Genomic DNA, 18,877 nt, shown 5'->3' with positions numbered 1-18,877 from the left:
TGACAGTAGCTGGTGAGCCCTGTAAACTCGTTGTACCTTGCAAGGTGCGACCATTGCTATTTATTTTTTCCTGCTGATTTGCTCAAATACACTATACTCGCCTACTCCGTATCATTTTACCAAAAATAAAGGCATTATGTGTACATGTACTTAGTACAACTATACATACATGTGGAAAATAGTCCCTCTTTTGGTCAATCCAACTCCTTGAACAAGAGATAGTAAATAAAACTTAACACGCGATACCAGTCTTTTGAAAAATCTTAAAACAAAAAACAAGTTAGGGTAATAATATTACAGGCATATACACGACTTCAGGCCTTCAGCTAATATGAGTTCTGATAACCTGACCTGATTAGATTCTGATTTGCATTTAGTTTACCATACATATCTCTGTTTTCTGTTGTCATGATAATGATATAAAAATTAATCAAACTCGATTTAAACATAGATAAATATTGACAGAGGAATTGCAAAGAGTGAGCATGAAAAACATGAACAGATTATGATTGATAGTGGGATGTAAGACTTGGATTCTACATATCAAAACTAATTTAAAAAGAATAACAAAAACTACAAGATTGCCTATTTGTCAATAAGAAATTTCAAGAATTCTCAATGATCGATCAAACACAACTCGTAAGCATTTGAATGGAAGATATTAGGAAGAAATTCAAATGCCTAATCTGACCTAGAACTTAGTCCTCCCAATTGGAAAATGAAATTCTTTGCCTAAAGAAATTATGAGGCAAAGTTAATAACCATTCCCAGTAGTCAAAATTAAGCTGCCTTTGGCTTTGCCTTGATACGCTTTACCCGGGAATACAAGAAAACCCCAGCAAGTGCGATTCCAGTGCCTGTAAATAAGAGTAAAAGTGGAGCATGTAAGTACTGGAAAACCCATTGCATTAACATTATGGACAAAGAAAAACTCAAGTGCCTACTTCAGGCACAAGATGCGAACGGAACTTTGATGTCGGCTATAAAAGTAAGCAGACAAAGGAACAAAGATAAACACATCAAAAGTAAAACTTTACCTAGAGCATTGATAGGTGAAACTGGTGTCTTGAAGAATAAAACAGAGCTGGTAATGACAACCACCCTCTTCACACAGTTACCAACCGAATGGGTAACTGGAGAAACCCTTTGCAATATCATGTAAGAAACCTGAAAGATTCAAACAAAAAATTAGACATTTAAACAAAATAAGACAATCGATAGTCTCTCTAAAGCAGGGTGTGATTTGACTTTAAAATTTGTCAAGTATAAAATTTAAACTCGAGACTTGGCTTCACAAGTTTTTTTCCAAATGAACTACTATCCCAGAGGATCACTCAACATTTATCAGTTAATCAATACAGTAGATAAATCTCCTTTGTACAACAATTAGAACTGTCAATGACAACAAATTTCCAACCTTAAAAAAAAATTCCTACTAAGCCTACACCTCTCACGAATTTGATGACAGGCCTTATGGTACAAAATAGATAGAAATTTTGAAGTTGACACTAAAGCAACTGTCATGTTATTTAACCCAATGGAAAAAATTTATTACAAAACATAATTAGTCTTCACCAATGTGCTACCGACTGTAAAGTTGCCAAAAACAAGTGCAAGAAAGAATGTCCTCACTTGCTTCTGTACACATCTATGCAAAAAAAGCATACTTTACTGTAGGGACCAAAAAAAGTAGTGATCCTCTGGCCTCTGCGTACTCTTTCTAAAGTTCTTTTTTTCAAAAATCATATAATAAACTTTTGGACCAGATACCCTAACTAGTTAGATACTACAAAACACCAAAGGGCAGAAGGAAAGACAAATTAGATGCAGATTTGGCATCTAAACCCCCTCAAAGCCTAGGCCAATATGTGTGGGTTGAACTACCAAGAAGGTGGGGAGAGAATGTTGGATGAGGAAGTGGAGACGGAAAGGGCACTCTTATGATCATTGACAGCAGGTTGAGATTGTGAGGTGGAGCATGAGAATGAAAGGTTCCTGGTATACAGAGAGGCAGGAGCATTGGGAATACATCCCCTACAGAAAGATGGAGACAGGACAAGCAGATACTGACAATGGCTCCTATATATGAACAATTCATAGGCTCCTACATTCTACCATGTAAAACTAATTCCGCAGACACAAAAAAAACAAAAGTTACAAAAGCAGACACAATAAGCATGCAACAACAAATCATCAATTGCAAGAGATTGAGACGTGGCATTGCAAAGATATGATGCTGAAAGCATGTCAAGATTCAAGATAACAGTACAGTTTATAAGGAAAATGTTCTGCAATAGCAAAAACAACACAATTACAAAATTTGTGTGTGTGTGTGTGTTGGGGGGGGGGGGGGGTTTACCTGCTGGTAAGCATGGAAGCAAAGAGCAGCCAGCAAGGACCTTGTATATAGTTGTTGGACATTCAATCCCTACCAAAACAGAAAAAATGAATAAGCAAATACATAACGAGGATTAGTCTGCAAAATCCAACAGGCCAAAACGAAGAGCTACAGAAGGGTACACTTACAGCAGCTTCTATGTATGTAGGAGTAAATTTGACACCTTCCATGAAAATAGTCGCAGGGGCTAATAGTATAAAGGACATAACTGTTATTATGGAGAAGAGTGTAATATTGTCTATTGATTCCTGTCAAAGAAAATAAATGAAATTAACTCAAACTCTCAAACATCAATTAAACAAATGATTAAGAATATCAATGTATTGTAAGTACTGTGCAAAATAAAGAAAACTACTCTTACACCAAGAAACAGGAAAAGGTAAGACATTCCCCATTATGAAGCTTTCTCAATATGTAAGAAAAACCAATCCAACAAAAAAAAAAAAAAGGAATTACCTCTTTCTTTACCATGACCTTCTTGCTAAGGACATTACGGGATTGGTTTGTCACATTAGAAGCCATAGCACTCCAAAAACCAGCCCTTCATGAAAACAAAAACATAATAAGCAAATGGTTCAGATAATACTCATGCTGAAAACCCAGCGGGATCCTTGGAAATAGGAAGCACAAAATCTTGTCAGAAATTTATTTTGCTGACCAGTTAAAAGAGGCTTCAGTCACAGACGCAAGAGCCACCCCTCCAACAATGGGAAGAAGTGAAAGCACAACCCAAGGAGTGGGATTCTGCAATGAAGGATATGAAAATTAACCCACACATAAATTGAATCACAAGCGAAAACATAATAAATACTTCAACCACTGGCTGAACAATGTCTAATCCTACTCATCAGAGAATCTTTCACATTTCAACAATTCTATGTATGTAAAAATAAACACATGAAAATTATGTGATATATACCTCTCCCAAAAATGCAGCAGACAGTAAAACAGAGAAAAATGGCTCCATAGCTTTGATAGTGTGAGTAAATGATACTGCCACTTTACCCAAACTCATGTTGGTGAAGAGGTTGCCCAGGGTATGTACAACTGCCAATGGCAGAATAGCAGCTAGCTGTGAAAGAGCAGTAAAAAAAAATTTATTATAAGTTTCATCAAACCACAGCCCAAAAATAAGTGTCCAGAATAGCTTTACAAACAGACTGATAAACTACCTGCCCAGCGCTAACTTTTGGTTTCTTGTACAGATTGAACATCCACATGAAGATAACAAGCACTGACCCAACAGCAAATTGAATCAATGTGACTGTCACGGGATAATGAAATGCCTTCAGAACCTGCAGGAAAGAACATCATACATCACTAAAGCAAAAGCTGATGCAAGCAGAGAATCACTGCTTTGTATCGATGTTTACCTATGTGCCTCAGATCAATACAATTTTCCATGAACATGTACGAAGAACTTTTTTATACACATGCAACAAGTCTGCAAAACAGAGTGACGCATCCTTGTACAGTTGTACTCTCTTTCAGAGAAAGCTATTTCATTGAAAAGCAGCAATCTAACCTATATCCAAATGACTTAATGTAGAATAATCCCATAATACCTGGCTGTTGTAGAGTACATCCTCAGTTCATGATACAAGACACCCATAAAATTTAAGGACAAACTTTGAGCATAAATTTCTCTCAAAATATTTGACTAAAGTTCTAATAATATCTATGATTAGATTCACACTTGAAAGCAATTCACTGTATTTTCACTAATGATCTTACCCATGTGAGAATTAAGCAAATTAATCATTAACTCCTGAGTTCCAAAAGTGAGGGTGCCTCATATTATGAAAGAGAGGCAGTCCAATAGTAAATTTTACAAAGATGCCAAAATCCAAAGTTCCAAACAGACTCCCAAGCTCCAAAATTTGAGCAACAACACTAAAATTTAATGCCTAAGTTGATCACCTTATGCAAAAGGAACAGTAGGAAACATCACCTACACTACCTCTACTATACCCCTGCCTCCTGCACTTTAAATGCCACATACCTCCACAGCTCCACCAGATCCTCAAACATCTCTCCACATAATTCCACATTTCCAACGGACCCTCGAATACCCAAATACAATACGAAGTACTCCATATTGTAGGAAATAGTCATATTTAGCTCCTTAATTATAGGAACAGAATATGACTAATTATGTTAGGCATATATCTTGTATAACAGTTTCCTTATTTTTCTCTGTTTCCTCCTGTATAAATGTACCAATCTTCTACAGAGTAATACACAGAAAAATTAACCCTAAAAACATTCTCTATACTTCTGCTATTCTAAACATGGTATCAGAGCCGTAAGGTCGATCCTCGGGAGATCGTTCTTTTTCTGGTGCTCATCATCTACCGTAACTTACCTGTGATGGAAGAATCACCGGAAAACACCAACCAACTTATTTCTATGGAACAAATGGAACAAATGTTTCAAATGTTTCAAAAACTCAACAAAAACCCAACCAACACCGAAACAGGGACCTCACAAACAGTGCGTGTCGCTGAAAAACTGAACTTCACCAATTACACCAAATGGTGTAAACTGATGCAGATAGCGATTGGTGGCCGGGGAAGGCTCAATCACATCATCGCCAACCCCGTTTCACCAGACGATCCAGAGTACCAGCAATGGGCTCAAAGAGACTCGATGGTTCTTTCATGGATCATTGAGAATATTGACGGAGACCTTGTAAACCAGTTCTTGGACTATAAAACTGCCCGAGATTTATGGAAAGGTATTGAGACTCTCCTCAGTAGCGGGAGAGATGAACTGCAGACCTATGATCTGAATTCGAAGGCTGCTTCTATGAAACAAGGGACTGACACTATAGAGGTGTATTTTAGCAAATTAAATTGATAGACGAATGCCCAACCCGATGAAATGCGCAGAGGACATCACATTGTTTAACTCGTTTATACAACGACAGAGGTTGTATCAGTTTTTGGCCGGTGTGAATGACTCGCTTGACAAGGAAAAACGAGATATTCTGTATTTAGATCCCCTTCCAACCATTGATGCCGCGTATGCCTCTATCAAACGGGAAATTGCCCGTCGCGGTATAATGACCGGCGACTCATCACTGGGACGAGGTCCCTCAGAGGTTGGAAGTGGTCTCGTCGCTCAACGTCGTTCGGATTCCTCATCCCGGCGAGAGGATAAAAACCACCTAAAGTGCAGCCATTGCGGGGGGACAAAACACACCAAGGAGGGGTGTTTTAAGCTCATCGGCTACCCAGAATGGTGGGAGGACCTAAGACAGCGCAAAGCCGCCACCAAGGCCACAAAGACCGGCGGCAAGGCTAATGCCGCCATCGGAGAAGGCGAACCGACCAATACCAGTGGGGACCCACCTACCGTCACTGACAGGCGAACAGGTACGAGTAGCGAGGATGGGTTCACCGGATTTTCTGGCTGAAAACGGAGGAATTGACGGAAAAAGGACATGGAAGGTTTCTAGAGGAAGCTTCCTCTAAAACTTTCTGTGAGGCAACAAATGAAACCCACAACATAAAAACCGGAAACCCTCAAACACCCTGTACCCCTCATTTTTTTCCTTTTAAATCAGAAGCCCTAACCCACTAAAGCCCAATACACTCCTTCCCTTCATACAACTTACGGTTTGGGCCTCATGTGCAATAAATCCACTTGGATTTTTGACTGTGGGGCCACAGACACTATGTCCTACGACCCGTCCGACTTTCATTCCTCCAAATCCACTACCTGTACCAAGATTCAGACTGCAAATGGGGAATTTATTCCAATTACTCAGGTCGGAGATGTAGATATTACATCAGAAATTCATTTCAAAAATTGTCTCTTAATTCCGAGTCTTACTCACAAACTCTTATCCGTTAGTCAATTAACCAAGGAACTAAACTGTACAATTCTAATGACTTTTTCTGATTGTATTGTACAGGATGCTCAGACAGGGCGGATCATTGGTCGTGGTATTGAACGAGGAGGCCTATACTATGTGGACGAGGCGACCCAACAGGGTAACGCTTTGCTTGCTCATGGGTCACCGGAATATCAGATCTGGATGTGGCACCGACGGCTAGGTCACCCATCTTTCGGTTATCTTAAACGATTATTTCCCTCTTTTAAGGACATTGATTTTGTTTTGGATTGTGAAGCATGTGTACTTGCAAAAAGCCATAAACACTCTTACTTTCCTAGTTTGACTCATGCTGCTAGACCATTTACTTTAATTCATTCTGATGTATGGGGTCCTGCACCTGAATTTGCTTTTCATAACTATTCTTATTTTGTCTTGTTTGTGGATGAATGCACCCGTATGAGTTGGGTTTATTTTCTAAAAAATAAATCTAAAGTGTATGATGTGTTTATAAATTTCTACAACATGATTTGTACTCAATTCGATGCCCATCCCCAAATCCTCCGATCTGATAACGGGGGAGAATACATAAACCTGGATATGAAACAGTTTAATTCTGATCACGGCCTTATTCACCAGACCACCTGCCGGGATACTCCCCAACAAAACGGGGTAGCTGAACGGAAAAACCGAACCCTTCTTGAAATTACTAGAGCCATTATGTTAGAATCCCATGTTCCTGTCCATTTTTGGCCAGAAGCTATTGCCACAGCCACATATTTAACCAACCGACTACCTACAAAACCTCTTGCCTACCAAACACCTCTTGGCACTCTTTCTTCCCATGTTTCCATTCCATCCTATCATTCTTTACCTCCTCGGGTGTTCAGATGTGTTGTCTATGTTCATCTTCCAAAAAGGGTTAGAAATAAACTTGAACCACGAGCCATTAAATGCGTTTTTATTGGGTATGGGGTTAATCAAAAAGGGTACCAATGCTATGATCCCATTCAAAATAAAATCTACACCACTCTTGAATGTGAGTTCTTTGAACACTCCTATTACTATACCCAGCTTGGTCCTCAAGGGGAGACTACGAGTGATGACCTTAGCTGGTTAATATATCCAGAAATGATGGACCATGACCCTCCAACACAAGTAGGCAATACCACTGATGTTGCCACTGAAACGTCAGTATCAGCTCCTTCTCTTCAATCCACTCCAATGGCGACCACTGAGCACCCTGAGTCAATATCAGTTGAGGTAAACTCTGAAAACCATGAATCATGTACTGTTCCTACTGACTCTGTATCTGTTCCTAGTGAAAATTGTCTAAACAAATATGAGTTACCTCCCAGAAGCACGAGAGGTGTTCCTCCCAAAAGATATGACCCGGAATATGAAGACCAACGGTCTAAATACCCCATAGAAAAGATCAGCAATGAAAACTTGTCTAACACAGCTGTTGCCTTCACCGCCTCCCTATACTCCACAACCATTCCTAAAACCGTGGAAGAAGCTCTTGAAGATGAGAAGTGGAGACAAGCTATGGAAGATGAGTATGTTGCCTTGAAAAAGAACCAGACATGGGAAAAATGTATCCTGCCTAGAGGAAAGAAGAAGGTGGGATGTAGATGGGTGTTCTCCATTAAGCACCGGGTAGATGGAACTATTGAAAGATACAAAGCAAGATTGGTGGCCAAGGGCTACACTCAGACTTATGGGATCGATTATTCAGAGACGTTTTCCCCGGTAGCCAAGATAGATACGATACGAGTGTTGTTCTCTATAGCAGCAAATAAAGATTGGCCCTTGTATCAGTTTGATGTCAAAAATGCCTTCCTTCATGGAAGCATTGAAGAAGAGGTCTATATGGAAGCTCCCCAAGGATATTCTCATGATTTTGAGGTTGGAGAAGGATGCAAGTTGAAGAAGGCCCTGTATGGTTTAAAACAGTCCCCAAGAGCTTGGTTTGGAAGGTTTACTAAGGCTATGAAGAAGTTCGGATATAGCCAGAGTAATTCTGATCACACTTTATTCATAAAAAGGGCAAACCAGAAGATCACCTATCTAATCATATATGTAGATGATATGATCATCACCGGAGATGATGAGGAAGAAATTGTTGCCTTGAAAGGGAAGTTATTTCAAGAATTTCAGATAAAAGACCTGGGAAACCTGAAATACTTTCTTGGTATAGAAGTCCTAAGATCTAAGCAAGGGATTTTTATTCATCAACGAAAGTATATTCTCGATCTTTTAGCTGAAACTGGAATGTTAGGATGTAAGCCGGCTGACACTCCAATTGTAGCAAATCATGGTCTTCATATCGTAGAAGGGGCAAAGGCAACCAATAGGGAACAATATCAGAAGATTGTGGGAAAACTCATCTATCTAGCCCACACAAGACCAGATATCGCATATGCAGTAGGGGTAGTAAGTAGATTCATGCATCTCCCTCAAATACATCACATGACAGCCGTAATAATGAGGATCCTGAGATATCTAAAGGGTACAAGCAGCACCGGGATTTATTTTGGCAAAAATGATAACCTCGATTTAATTGCTTACACCGATGCAGATTGGGCCGGGGACTGGGATGGAAGGAAATCCACTTCTGGATACTTCACCTTGGTAGGAGGAAACCTTGTCACTTGGAGAAGCAAGAAGCAAAAAGTAGTAGCCTTGTCAAGTGCAGAAGCTGAGTTCAGAGGAATTGTGAAAGGGATAACCGAAATCCTGTGGATTAGAAAATTGTTAAATGAGCTCGGTTTTCCTTAGAAAACAGCCTGTAAATTGTTTTGTGACAACAAGGCAGCAATAAGTATTTCTGGAAATCCTGTTCAGCATGACAGAACAAAACATGTTGAGATTGATCGACACTTCATCAAAGACAAGCTAGAAGATAAGATCGTCAAACTTCCATTTGTTCGATCAAAGGATCAGTTGGCAGATATCCTAACAAAAGTCGTCAGTACTGAAGCCTTCAGTAATACTTTGCGCAAGTTAGGCATTGGGATTCCGAGTGCCCAACTTGAGTGTAGGAAATAGTCATATTTAGCTCCTTAATTATAGGAACAGAATATGACTAATTATGTTAGGCATATATCTTGTATAACAGTATCCTTATTTTTCTCTGTTTCCTCCTGTTTAAATGTACCAATCTTCTACAGAGTAATACACAGAAAAATTAACCCTAAAAACATTCTCTATACTTCTGCTATTCTAAACACATATAACACATTCCCAATCCATATATTCAAAGACAATACCCTCTAAAATAGCGCAGTCACACTGTCACAGCCTCGAATTCCCACCAATACTAATCCTATATTTCAAAACCTAGATGAAAATAGCACTCCAACACCTAAACAGGGCTTAAGCAATCATCAAGAAGCTTCAAAACTTAAAGAACAATCAAAGATGTACACACCGAACACGATGCTGCAATCAACAAAACCCATCATTGCTATCAAAATTGCTTTGTAATCCATCAGTCTAGTATCACTGTATGACTTACACCATTTCACTCCATTGCCCAAATTACAAGGGAATAAAAAACAATCAATCGAACAGTATAACCTCCGCATCATTGTCTTCTCACCTTCTATTACAACAACTTCAAACCTAAAAATTTCCTTATTAATAAAATAAATTCCAAATTTTTTTCTCTTTTATATAATTTTAGCAGAAAAATATCGGCCAATCAAAATACATCTAAAATTTCATATTTTTAGCATATACTAGACAAAAATCACGTAAAAAACAAACAAAAATTAACATATTGTAAACAAATATGAACAAAAATGGCGAAAAATAGCAACCTGCTTGTTGTAAATATTGAAGTAGATATTAAAAAGATACCAAAGCCCAAACAAAATCCCAAGCTCCAAAGTCCGAGAAATCGCTTTAGGAGCTTCATCAGCATCAGCACTCTCAGGCAACGACGTCGCTTTAACAACAAGCTCATCCTCCTTTTCCGACGGCTTCTTACCCTTCAACGATGGCAAAGAAACCAACCCATCAAATCTCGACGAAGAAGATCGACGGATCAGATTAAAACTGGACTCATCACTCAAACTGCTAACAACGGATAACCTCCGTGAAGCTGAAGTGGCGGCGGAAGAGAGAGAAGGTCGAATTGGGAGTGAATTGATCGAAAAAAGAGGACGATTTTGAAAATTAGGGTTTTGAAGAGGTTTAAGGTGGGAAATTGAAGGTGAGATTGAAATTGCAGAGCTCTGCATTTTAGGAGATTTGGGGAAGACGAAGAAGAAGCGTTGGAGGCTCCGCCGAAGAGCAGGAGTGAGAGAGAATATGTAAAATGGTTGTGTTTATTCTGCTTTTTTATTGGTGGTTTTATTTATGACAATGTTATTTTTAATTTTTAATTTTTAATTTTGGTAATGTCCAAATTTTGTGGGATTAATTGATTTATTTTTGGTAAGAATTTGACTTAATTTTGAGGGAAAGAAGGAATGAAATGAATTTGGTTCTATTTTGTTGGGGTTGGTGAATGGAGTTGTCAATATGGAAATTGGAATATACTCCTACTTTTTTTGGGTTTGGAGTTGGATGGGAAATTTTGGTGGGTTGGTGTGTAATAAGGAATGAGTGGAGATTTTGATTAAAAAGAAATACTTTGAATGTTGTTAATTAAATGGGGTAAATGAGGAGCTAAAAAAAAAAATCATAATCAAACATGCAATCATGCTTATATTTTTGTGATATTATGGATTACAAGAAAGGTGAATTTTTGAATGTAATATGCTTATATCATTTTATTTCACATAAGTAAAATGTAGAACTTATGATGTAGCTTAATCTCGACTCCACCACCACATTTAGTGGCATACTTGTATATCGTATAGCAAAGATGATATATTATCTTGATGATTTTCAATGTAGATGATTTTCAATGTTGTGTTACAAAAATGATTCATTTCATGCTAGAATAGTACCATGTTGTCCATGTATATTATAAATATAGCAACAATTTAACATTAATATCATGTTTTATCTATCTTTTTCAAAGTAATATGAAAATTCATAATGCACAAACAATTTCTATTTTGGTAAAACCTTCCCAAAATAATCTATTGTTATTTGTCTCATATTTGTTGGGAATTAAATTTTTTGTATTAAGGGCAAATCTATTTCTCAATACTAACTTGACAATGTCAATTGACATGAATATGAAACATCACACAAGTAGCTTAAAAGCACTTCAATCTTCCCAATTCAGCTTAACAGACCTTTTCCCATTTCTCTCAACTAGCAAGAAATTATGGTTAGAACCAAATCAGACACTCATTTATGAGTAATACAATACAACTATGTATGTATTTGTACTTAAAAAATACTTGATACATCCTTGTACAAGATGATACCACCAAGAAGTATTTCCTCATTGCTTATGCACAACAGAAATCACTCAAAATGAAGGTCTAGACTAAGACTTTAGGCCGCCATAACGCAACATGAGAAGACAGTAAGGAAAAAAAATCCTACAAGAATTTTTGATATATAACTTGGTTAATCAACAAATTCATCAGGTCTAATTTTTCAGTTTCAAGACATGTATACTTGCAAGCTTCCTGCTTTCTTCACTCGACAAACAGGACAAATGTCAATGAAAACATCACAATCTGTACAAAGGCACAAGTGCCGGCAAGGCAACAACAAAAAAGAAACCTCCTTACTTTTGCATGCTTTGCAATGCACCAGCTCTTTCACTGAGGGGAGATGGTTTTGATGGTTGGCTGATGGATCTTGAAGATTCTGATTACAGCAAGAAACAGTGTCATCTGCCATATTCTCATCACAACCTTCCTTCAACAAGGTAGTGCCTTGTAGAACGACTTGATTGATGTTGTTCCTTAAGACATTTACAAGAGACTCGTTTTGCTTTGCTCTCAAGTGCCACGACTGAGCTTCCAAAGCTACCTGCCTAATTTTCTCCATCAACTCCTTGTTTCTCTGGTTCAAGTTCTCTATCTCAACATCTTTCTCATGTATTTTGTGACTGACTTCTTTCTCAAGAGCATTCAATAAAGAAACTGTGTGCCGATGCTTCAGTTCTGCAATGCCCTTCTTAATGTTTTCCTCCTGTTTTAAATGGCAGATTAGGCATAATAAAATGCATTCATAAACATAGAAATTAGCACACAAGTTCCTGATAACTTCTGACCTGAAGTACAAACCAACTTATATGTGATTTTCAATATGGCAAACAGTTAGAAACTTAAAGCTAAGACTCAGATTATTTGAACAAATAATGGCCTGACGAAAAAATTATACATGTGTGTTTCTAAAGCGCCAAAACTTATGAAAACAACTGTTTTCATCTGATACTACTTGTGCAATCAATAATAACACAATAAATCTGATCAATTATTTCCATTTGATATTGATTGTGTAACACTATCCAATCAAAGAAGCACATAGCTTGAATAACTACATATGACTATCCAATGGGAGTAAATTTGTTTAACCAGACAAAAATGGTGTATACCATCCACTCTGACTTTAATAAGCAGCAATCAATATTACTCAATAGACATATACATTATGTTCAGCTAAATATAATAACAAGCAAGTTGATTATGTGACAGTTTTATTCTGGAGGAGGGTGTGTGTGTGTGTGTGTGTGTGTGTGTGTGTGTGTGTGTGAGGGGGGGGGGGGGGGGGGGGATGTTACGTGGCAACCACTAAATAAACACAAAATTAGCAAAATGCACCTGGATCCTGATATACTGATCAAATTCATCACTCTGCCACACAAACTCTGTTTGCAGATTGTCATTATGTGACAGCATCGATGAAAGATTAACAACTACACCTTCACCAGCAGATGTGATGGAAGAATTGTGCTCCTCTTCTCCATATGAAAGCTTGAGCCCAGTGGAGACAGGGATTTGCTTCAACATATTCCTGGCTTGCCCTGCTTCATTCTGGCAAAAATTGTCATACGATGTCACAGGAAGCTTATGCTGCTGGCTGAATACTGGTGTACCCCTTCCTAATTTCTCAGGTGGATTCACAAAGGATAAGTTCTTGTCCCCAGCCATGTTCATTATATCATTACAGCCAAAGAGAGCTGCCATATAGATCAATGCAACACATTCTGGTGTTAATCCCAAAATTGCAACAACCAAAAGAACAAGAACGGGATTATTCATAAAACTGCAAGTCAAATTTAAAGCAGGACAGTGAAATGTAAATGACACTGATGAAAACCATGAAAAGCTGTTGCAAGTCTTCCAACCAACTACATCAACCTTAGCAAAACCACACTGGAAACCACTTGTTCTTATACTGAACTATGAGGCAGGGGCAAACAGACAATCAATTGTGAAAATCTTGTCAATCAACCAACAAGATAATTGTGCTTCAGAGGTTACTTGTCAATCAACAACAAGACAATTGTGATTTTGAGGTTACTTGTCAAGCATTATCCAACACCCCAACCAAAGTAACCAAACTGACAAAAACAACTAACTCAACACTCAATCACTGACTCCCAATACACAAGCATAGAGGAAGAAAATCACATCAAAATAAAGCATTAACCCAACGGCAGTATGCAAACTACCGAAAACCACTATCTCCTTAACCAACTCCCTACATAAACACCAACAGGAAGCAAATCTTCAATAGACGAATAAGACATAAATACCAACCGCTTCACCACTCATATGATCATATCAGGAGTCTAACTAAACAAGTAATATTAGAAATCCGATTATAAAGAATACCAACAAGCATTCAGGCAAACAGAAATCAGCAAACGGAACTAACCATCCAATTGCATTGACGGCACTACATTGGCATTGTATGGCATCCTGACACTCTCCATATGAATAGGAAGCATAGGATTAGTATCATTAGCTCCAAACATGCTCCTGCAGGAAATCCATCCAAACTAGTATTAAAACTCAATTATTAAGGACATTTTATAATATATTCCAAGCACATTACATCAAATGAAAGAGAAAGAGCTACTTGCAAATTCATGTGCCGCAATACCCAAAACAGAACCGGTCAAACAACTCTCAGCCTCCACATCACCCCTTCCATCAAAGAAACACAGTTCGAAACGGTGAGACCCGTTTGCACACTACCTTTTGATTGTGCTTATAATCAAGCACCGTGAAATGAGTAAAGCATAGCATATATCATGAGTACAAAATAAAAACTAAGTATCATATGAAACAATGTAAATACGAACAACTTCATTAAGGTCAACAAAAAAGCCAATCAACCAAAAAGACCAGTAAACAAACTAAGAATATGAAATGAGTAAAGCATTATATCATGAATACATCACAAAAACTACGTATCATATGAAACAATGTAAATATGAACAACTTCATTAAGTTCAACAAAAAGCCAATCAACCAAAAAGACCAGTAAACAAACTAAGAATCCAGGAAAATAAACACCTCAAGAAATATAGAAAAAAGTAGGATTACCCTTATCACAAGCATTCTCACAATTCTCAAAGATATCAAGCTTAATCAAACTTATGCTAAAGTTGATGATATTCATGAAATTACAAATTTCCTTCCGAAATTTGCAGGATTTCTTAACACTATAAGATGAAATCAAAGCAAAACATTATAAACCAATAATTTAAGGTCCAACAATCATATTAATCAAACCATAATCAGATTAAGGAGAAAAAACAGGAAAACAGAAGATACCCATTAAAAAAAACATCAAAACAAAACAACCCCACAAGATAATTTCATCAAAAAAACACAAACAAAACCAATAATTTCATTACAAACCCAGAAAAAAGGAAGAAAAAGTTCACCTTGAAATGAAAAAAAGAACCAAATGATGATGAAATTGGATGATTTAAGAAGTGGGTAAGGAGTAGTTTAAAGTATTAAGGGAGAGGAAGTACGGAAGAGAGAGAAATTAGGGAGGGTGAGAAAGAATCATTTGGATTTTTAGGGAGGATTTCAGGGGAAAAAGAGAGAACAAAACGTTAAACAAATTTATGAACAAATAAATAAATAAATAGATTATAAATAAAAACTGTCGTCTGCAGTAGCAGAATGTAGCAGCAAAAGTTGAGGGAAGAGGGAAGTGGGCTTTGATTGTGCAAAAAAAAAAAAAAAAAAAAAAAAAAAAAAAAAAACTGAAAATCCGAGTTGTACAACACACAGTACGGGAGGAAAGGGAGAATAAGCAAATTCGCTCCATATCTAATTCTCTCTCTTCTTTTTTCTCTCTGCTTGAAAATATTTATTTGTGCAACTTTCTTTTCATTTTTCCTATTTTTTCAGTTACTATCCGTTTTTTTTTTTTTTTTTTTTTTGTTGTCTACTGAGAAATTAACTGTTATGGAGAAACGTTTAGACATGATGGGTGTCCTATACTCCTATGGTCCCACCGTCTCAATTTAATTGTCATAATAAACGCTTTTGTAGTTTTGATAAAATCTTGATCTTAATTGGCTTTAGGTTATATTTTCTTCATTTAATTTAAGGTGGTCGAATCTTTCCTCAAAAAATAAAAAGGTGGTATAATCTGAATTTTTCAATGGGAAATTTTCTTTGATAATTCTATATTTTTAAGTTTTCTCAACGGTGAATTGCAAAATAAACTTATTATCTTTGACAAACTCGAATTTTTTATTATCAAAGAGAATAGCTATTTTAATATAAACTCACTAACCATGGTTAATTTCTTTTACTTTTTAATAATTAAATTATTTAAGAAAAAGAAAAAAAACCAATCTCTCCTCTGCCCAGACCACCACCAACGCGGAACCCCAAAAGCCAAAACCACCGCCCACGACCTTTCCTATCCCTCCTCTGACCGAGCACTTTCCTCCCACCGGGCACCGCAACCACAATCCTCCTCTCTTTCTCCTCCTTCCACGCAACTGCAACCTCCCTCTCTTCCGCCAGATCGAACCCAAACCCACGACCCAAACCACTAGCGAAAATCAGAACGAAATCAATCGATTTCAACGACGAAAATCAAAGGCGGTGCTTCAGGACGAAGGCCATGGTTCTAAAAACCAATCGGTTTCGAAGGTGGGGAAGGGTCGATTAGGGTTTTTGATGGTGGAGGATTGGGCGGCTGCGGGATTTCGTGGGTGGTTCCTAGGGTTTTCGAGGGGAAGGGAAGTGGGTTTCAGGGACAGGGGATAGGTGCGGCGGACTGGGGAGGCTGGCGCGCCGGCGAGGGAGGTGATTGGGCACCGGCGTGGGTTGGGGCAGGGGAGTGGGCGCCGGCGTGGTGGGATGATAGTCGGGGAAGGGGTGATTTTTTTTTTAAAAAAAAAAAAAAGAAATTAGTTTTAAAATTATTTTTAAAATCATTTAAATGTAAAAAATAAAATAAAAAAAAAAAACCTAACTATAGTTAAATATTTAGTTAAAATTAGTCATTAATGTTATAGTTAGCTTAATATACCAAAGATAATAAGTTTTTTTGCAATTCACCTCTAAGAAAACTTAAAAGTATAGTGTTATCAAAGAGAATTTCCCTTTTTTAATTTATAATTTGGTCTAGTTAGAAATTTAGAACTTTCCTTATTTGATTTACTCAGATTGTCTAATTTAATTAAACTTTGACCTCAATGTATAAGAAAAAATAAAATTATCAAGGGAGGTCTCATTGATTCGTCTCAATGTGCATTTTTCAATTTTCATAATTTTTACAAATGTAAATTAAAGAAATATGACAATAAGCCAACGTACTTCAGAAAATCTGATCTAATGTGGTCTAAATTTTTCTAATTTATTCTGATATTAACAAGTATATATACTTTGTACTTTGTAAGTACTAAGAATAAGTAATAAGAATAATTTTTTAATAGAAAGTTCACATATAAAAAAATACACATTGAGATGATTTTTATAAGGATTTTTTTTTTTTTTTTGAAAGATATAAGAATATTTTCAAACATAAATTATTAATTTTTTTTAAAAGTCAGTAGAGATTAAATAATTTCCCTTTGTGCTCACCATTCTACTATTATTATTTTTTTTAGAGACACCATCCTATTATTTTTACTCAATTTTGTAGGATTTATCTTTGATTTTGATAGCAAAGCAACCCAAAAATTATCTATACAAAATCCATGTAGTTGCCCATTGATATTGTTAGAAAGGCCATAGTCAAAATAATAATGGCCTAATGGATGTATAATGTGAACAAAATCTTCACAGATTTGGAAACAATATCAATTACAACATCATGGGGAAAACAATCTGAATGCATTAACATATAATAAAATAAGTCAAAAAGAAGATCACAAACTCTTAAATAAAATAGGCGTACAATAAAGTCATCATAAAAATGATACTCTATCTGTTGTTGGTTTTTTTTCTTGTCGTATTTACTATTTCAATCAATTTTTCTACTAATTTTATTTTTTTGAATATAATAGAAATAACCTTAGTTTGTTTTAAATACTACTAGTATTTTATTTTTGAAATAAAATTCTAATTATTTATGTTTTCTACTATCTTAAATTGTATCAAATTCAAATTTATCTTTTTAATATTTGAAATCAAACCTTTTTTTTTTCAAATTCCTTTTTATATAAAATGAGGATTCTTGTCATTCTTCAATGCTTTCATTTGTTCCTCTCTCAACTCTTAATAAGAACAAAAACAAATGGAGTTGAGGGATCTTAGGATCTAAAGCAAGTCTCTCACTAAGTGATTGAGCCAGTTTTGCTTGTTGCATGAATATGCATACACACAACACCACTTACGCAATGAGTTGATGTGCCTTATCAAGATATTTTCATCATCAATTATCAATGTTATACATTTAACCATTGGTACTTGAATTGGAAAGAAATAATATGATATCTATGCATATACTCGTAATAATTATTCAGTTACTTCGCATATCGTAATAGTTTAGAGTAAAAAACAAAATATGTTTTGAAAGTCGATATTGTTACAATCGTGTGCTCATATATATGTTGTACAATACATATACGTTTTACTCCATATTTATCTTACGTCTAGCTTGAATTTGCTTGTATATGTTTAAGGAATTCTATTTAATTTTTGGAATAAATTGGTTGTACTCGGAAATTTCACCTAACTGCTAACAGGTCTTTGCTTCATTTTTCTCATATTGTGGGTGGCAGCACAAGGCTGGAATTTTTAGTTTTTGACCTAACAAATTTGATGCCCTACACGCATAAAAGCACCCCATCCACCCCCCTTTAAAAATGTCGCATTTTCTTTGGATCACTCTTTTATAAAAATAAAATTAAGTCTTGTATAATTATAATTAGAAATATTATAAAAATAATCTTAACTTTCGCGTATTTGCTTTAAATAATCCCAATTCTGGGGGTCATCCGCTCAAAACAGTACCGAGTGATCGGTAACCGATTAAAAAGATAAAAAAAATAATTTATTTTTGTAACATGTGTCACTGTATGATTAGCTGAAAATAAAATAAACTAAAATAAAATAAACTAAAAAAAATTAAATAAAAACACATCATCCCCAACCCATGGCAACCCCCACGGCCAACCTTCTCCCACAGCCAGCCCAAGTTCCCCCCCACCCCAAACCGTCGCGCCCAACCCCAAACGACCCTTTCCCCACCACCAGAACCCTAGCCATTTGGGGTTTTTTTTTGCGGCAGGA

The 18,877-nt window shown here is 36.6% G+C and overlaps 2 protein-coding genes across 4 annotated transcripts; both read right to left on the bottom strand.

Annotated features, from left to right (window-relative positions):
• Positions 1 to 480: 480 nt before the first annotated feature.
• Positions 481 to 10,891, bottom strand: LOC110686629 (triose phosphate/phosphate translocator, non-green plastid, chloroplastic-like). Its single transcript, XM_021863229.1, has 9 exons — positions 10,061 to 10,891; positions 3,571 to 3,693; positions 3,318 to 3,470; positions 3,057 to 3,142; positions 2,855 to 2,939; positions 2,527 to 2,646; positions 2,360 to 2,428; positions 1,038 to 1,167; positions 481 to 857 (listed from the first exon to the last, which is right to left on the bottom strand). The coding sequence occupies exons 1-9, from the start codon at positions 10,481 to 10,483 to the stop codon at positions 781 to 783; spliced, it is 1,266 nt and encodes a 421-aa protein (XP_021718921.1). The 5' UTR covers positions 10,484 to 10,891; the 3' UTR covers positions 481 to 780.
• A 630-nt stretch (positions 10,892 to 11,521) lies between these two features.
• LOC110686628 (E3 ubiquitin-protein ligase BOI-like) lies at positions 11,522 to 15,731 on the bottom strand. Of its 3 annotated transcripts, none has more exons than XM_021863228.1 (5): positions 15,055 to 15,731; positions 14,241 to 14,308; positions 14,037 to 14,140; positions 12,977 to 13,335; positions 11,522 to 12,344 (listed from the first exon to the last, which is right to left on the bottom strand). In XM_021863228.1, the coding sequence occupies exons 3-5, from the start codon at positions 14,134 to 14,136 to the stop codon at positions 11,808 to 11,810; spliced, it is 996 nt and encodes a 331-aa protein (XP_021718920.1). In that variant the 5' UTR covers positions 14,137 to 14,140; positions 14,241 to 14,308; positions 15,055 to 15,731; the 3' UTR covers positions 11,522 to 11,807. The 3 variants fall into 3 exon arrangements, with proteins under 3 accessions (XP_021718920.1, XP_021718917.1, XP_021718918.1); XM_021863225.1 differs by having other exon boundaries at positions 14,245 to 14,308; XM_021863226.1 differs by lacking the exon at positions 14,241 to 14,308 and having other exon boundaries at positions 15,055 to 15,730.
• Between the last annotated feature and the right edge of the window lie 3,146 nt (positions 15,732 to 18,877).

This window comes from Chenopodium quinoa, unplaced genomic scaffold, assembly GCF_001683475.1.
Source record: "Chenopodium quinoa cultivar QQ74 unplaced genomic scaffold, ASM168347v1, whole genome shotgun sequence".
NCBI classification, from domain to species: domain Eukaryota; kingdom Viridiplantae; phylum Streptophyta; class Magnoliopsida; order Caryophyllales; family Amaranthaceae; genus Chenopodium; species Chenopodium quinoa.
This window is presented reverse-complemented; position numbering and strand designations above follow the sequence as displayed.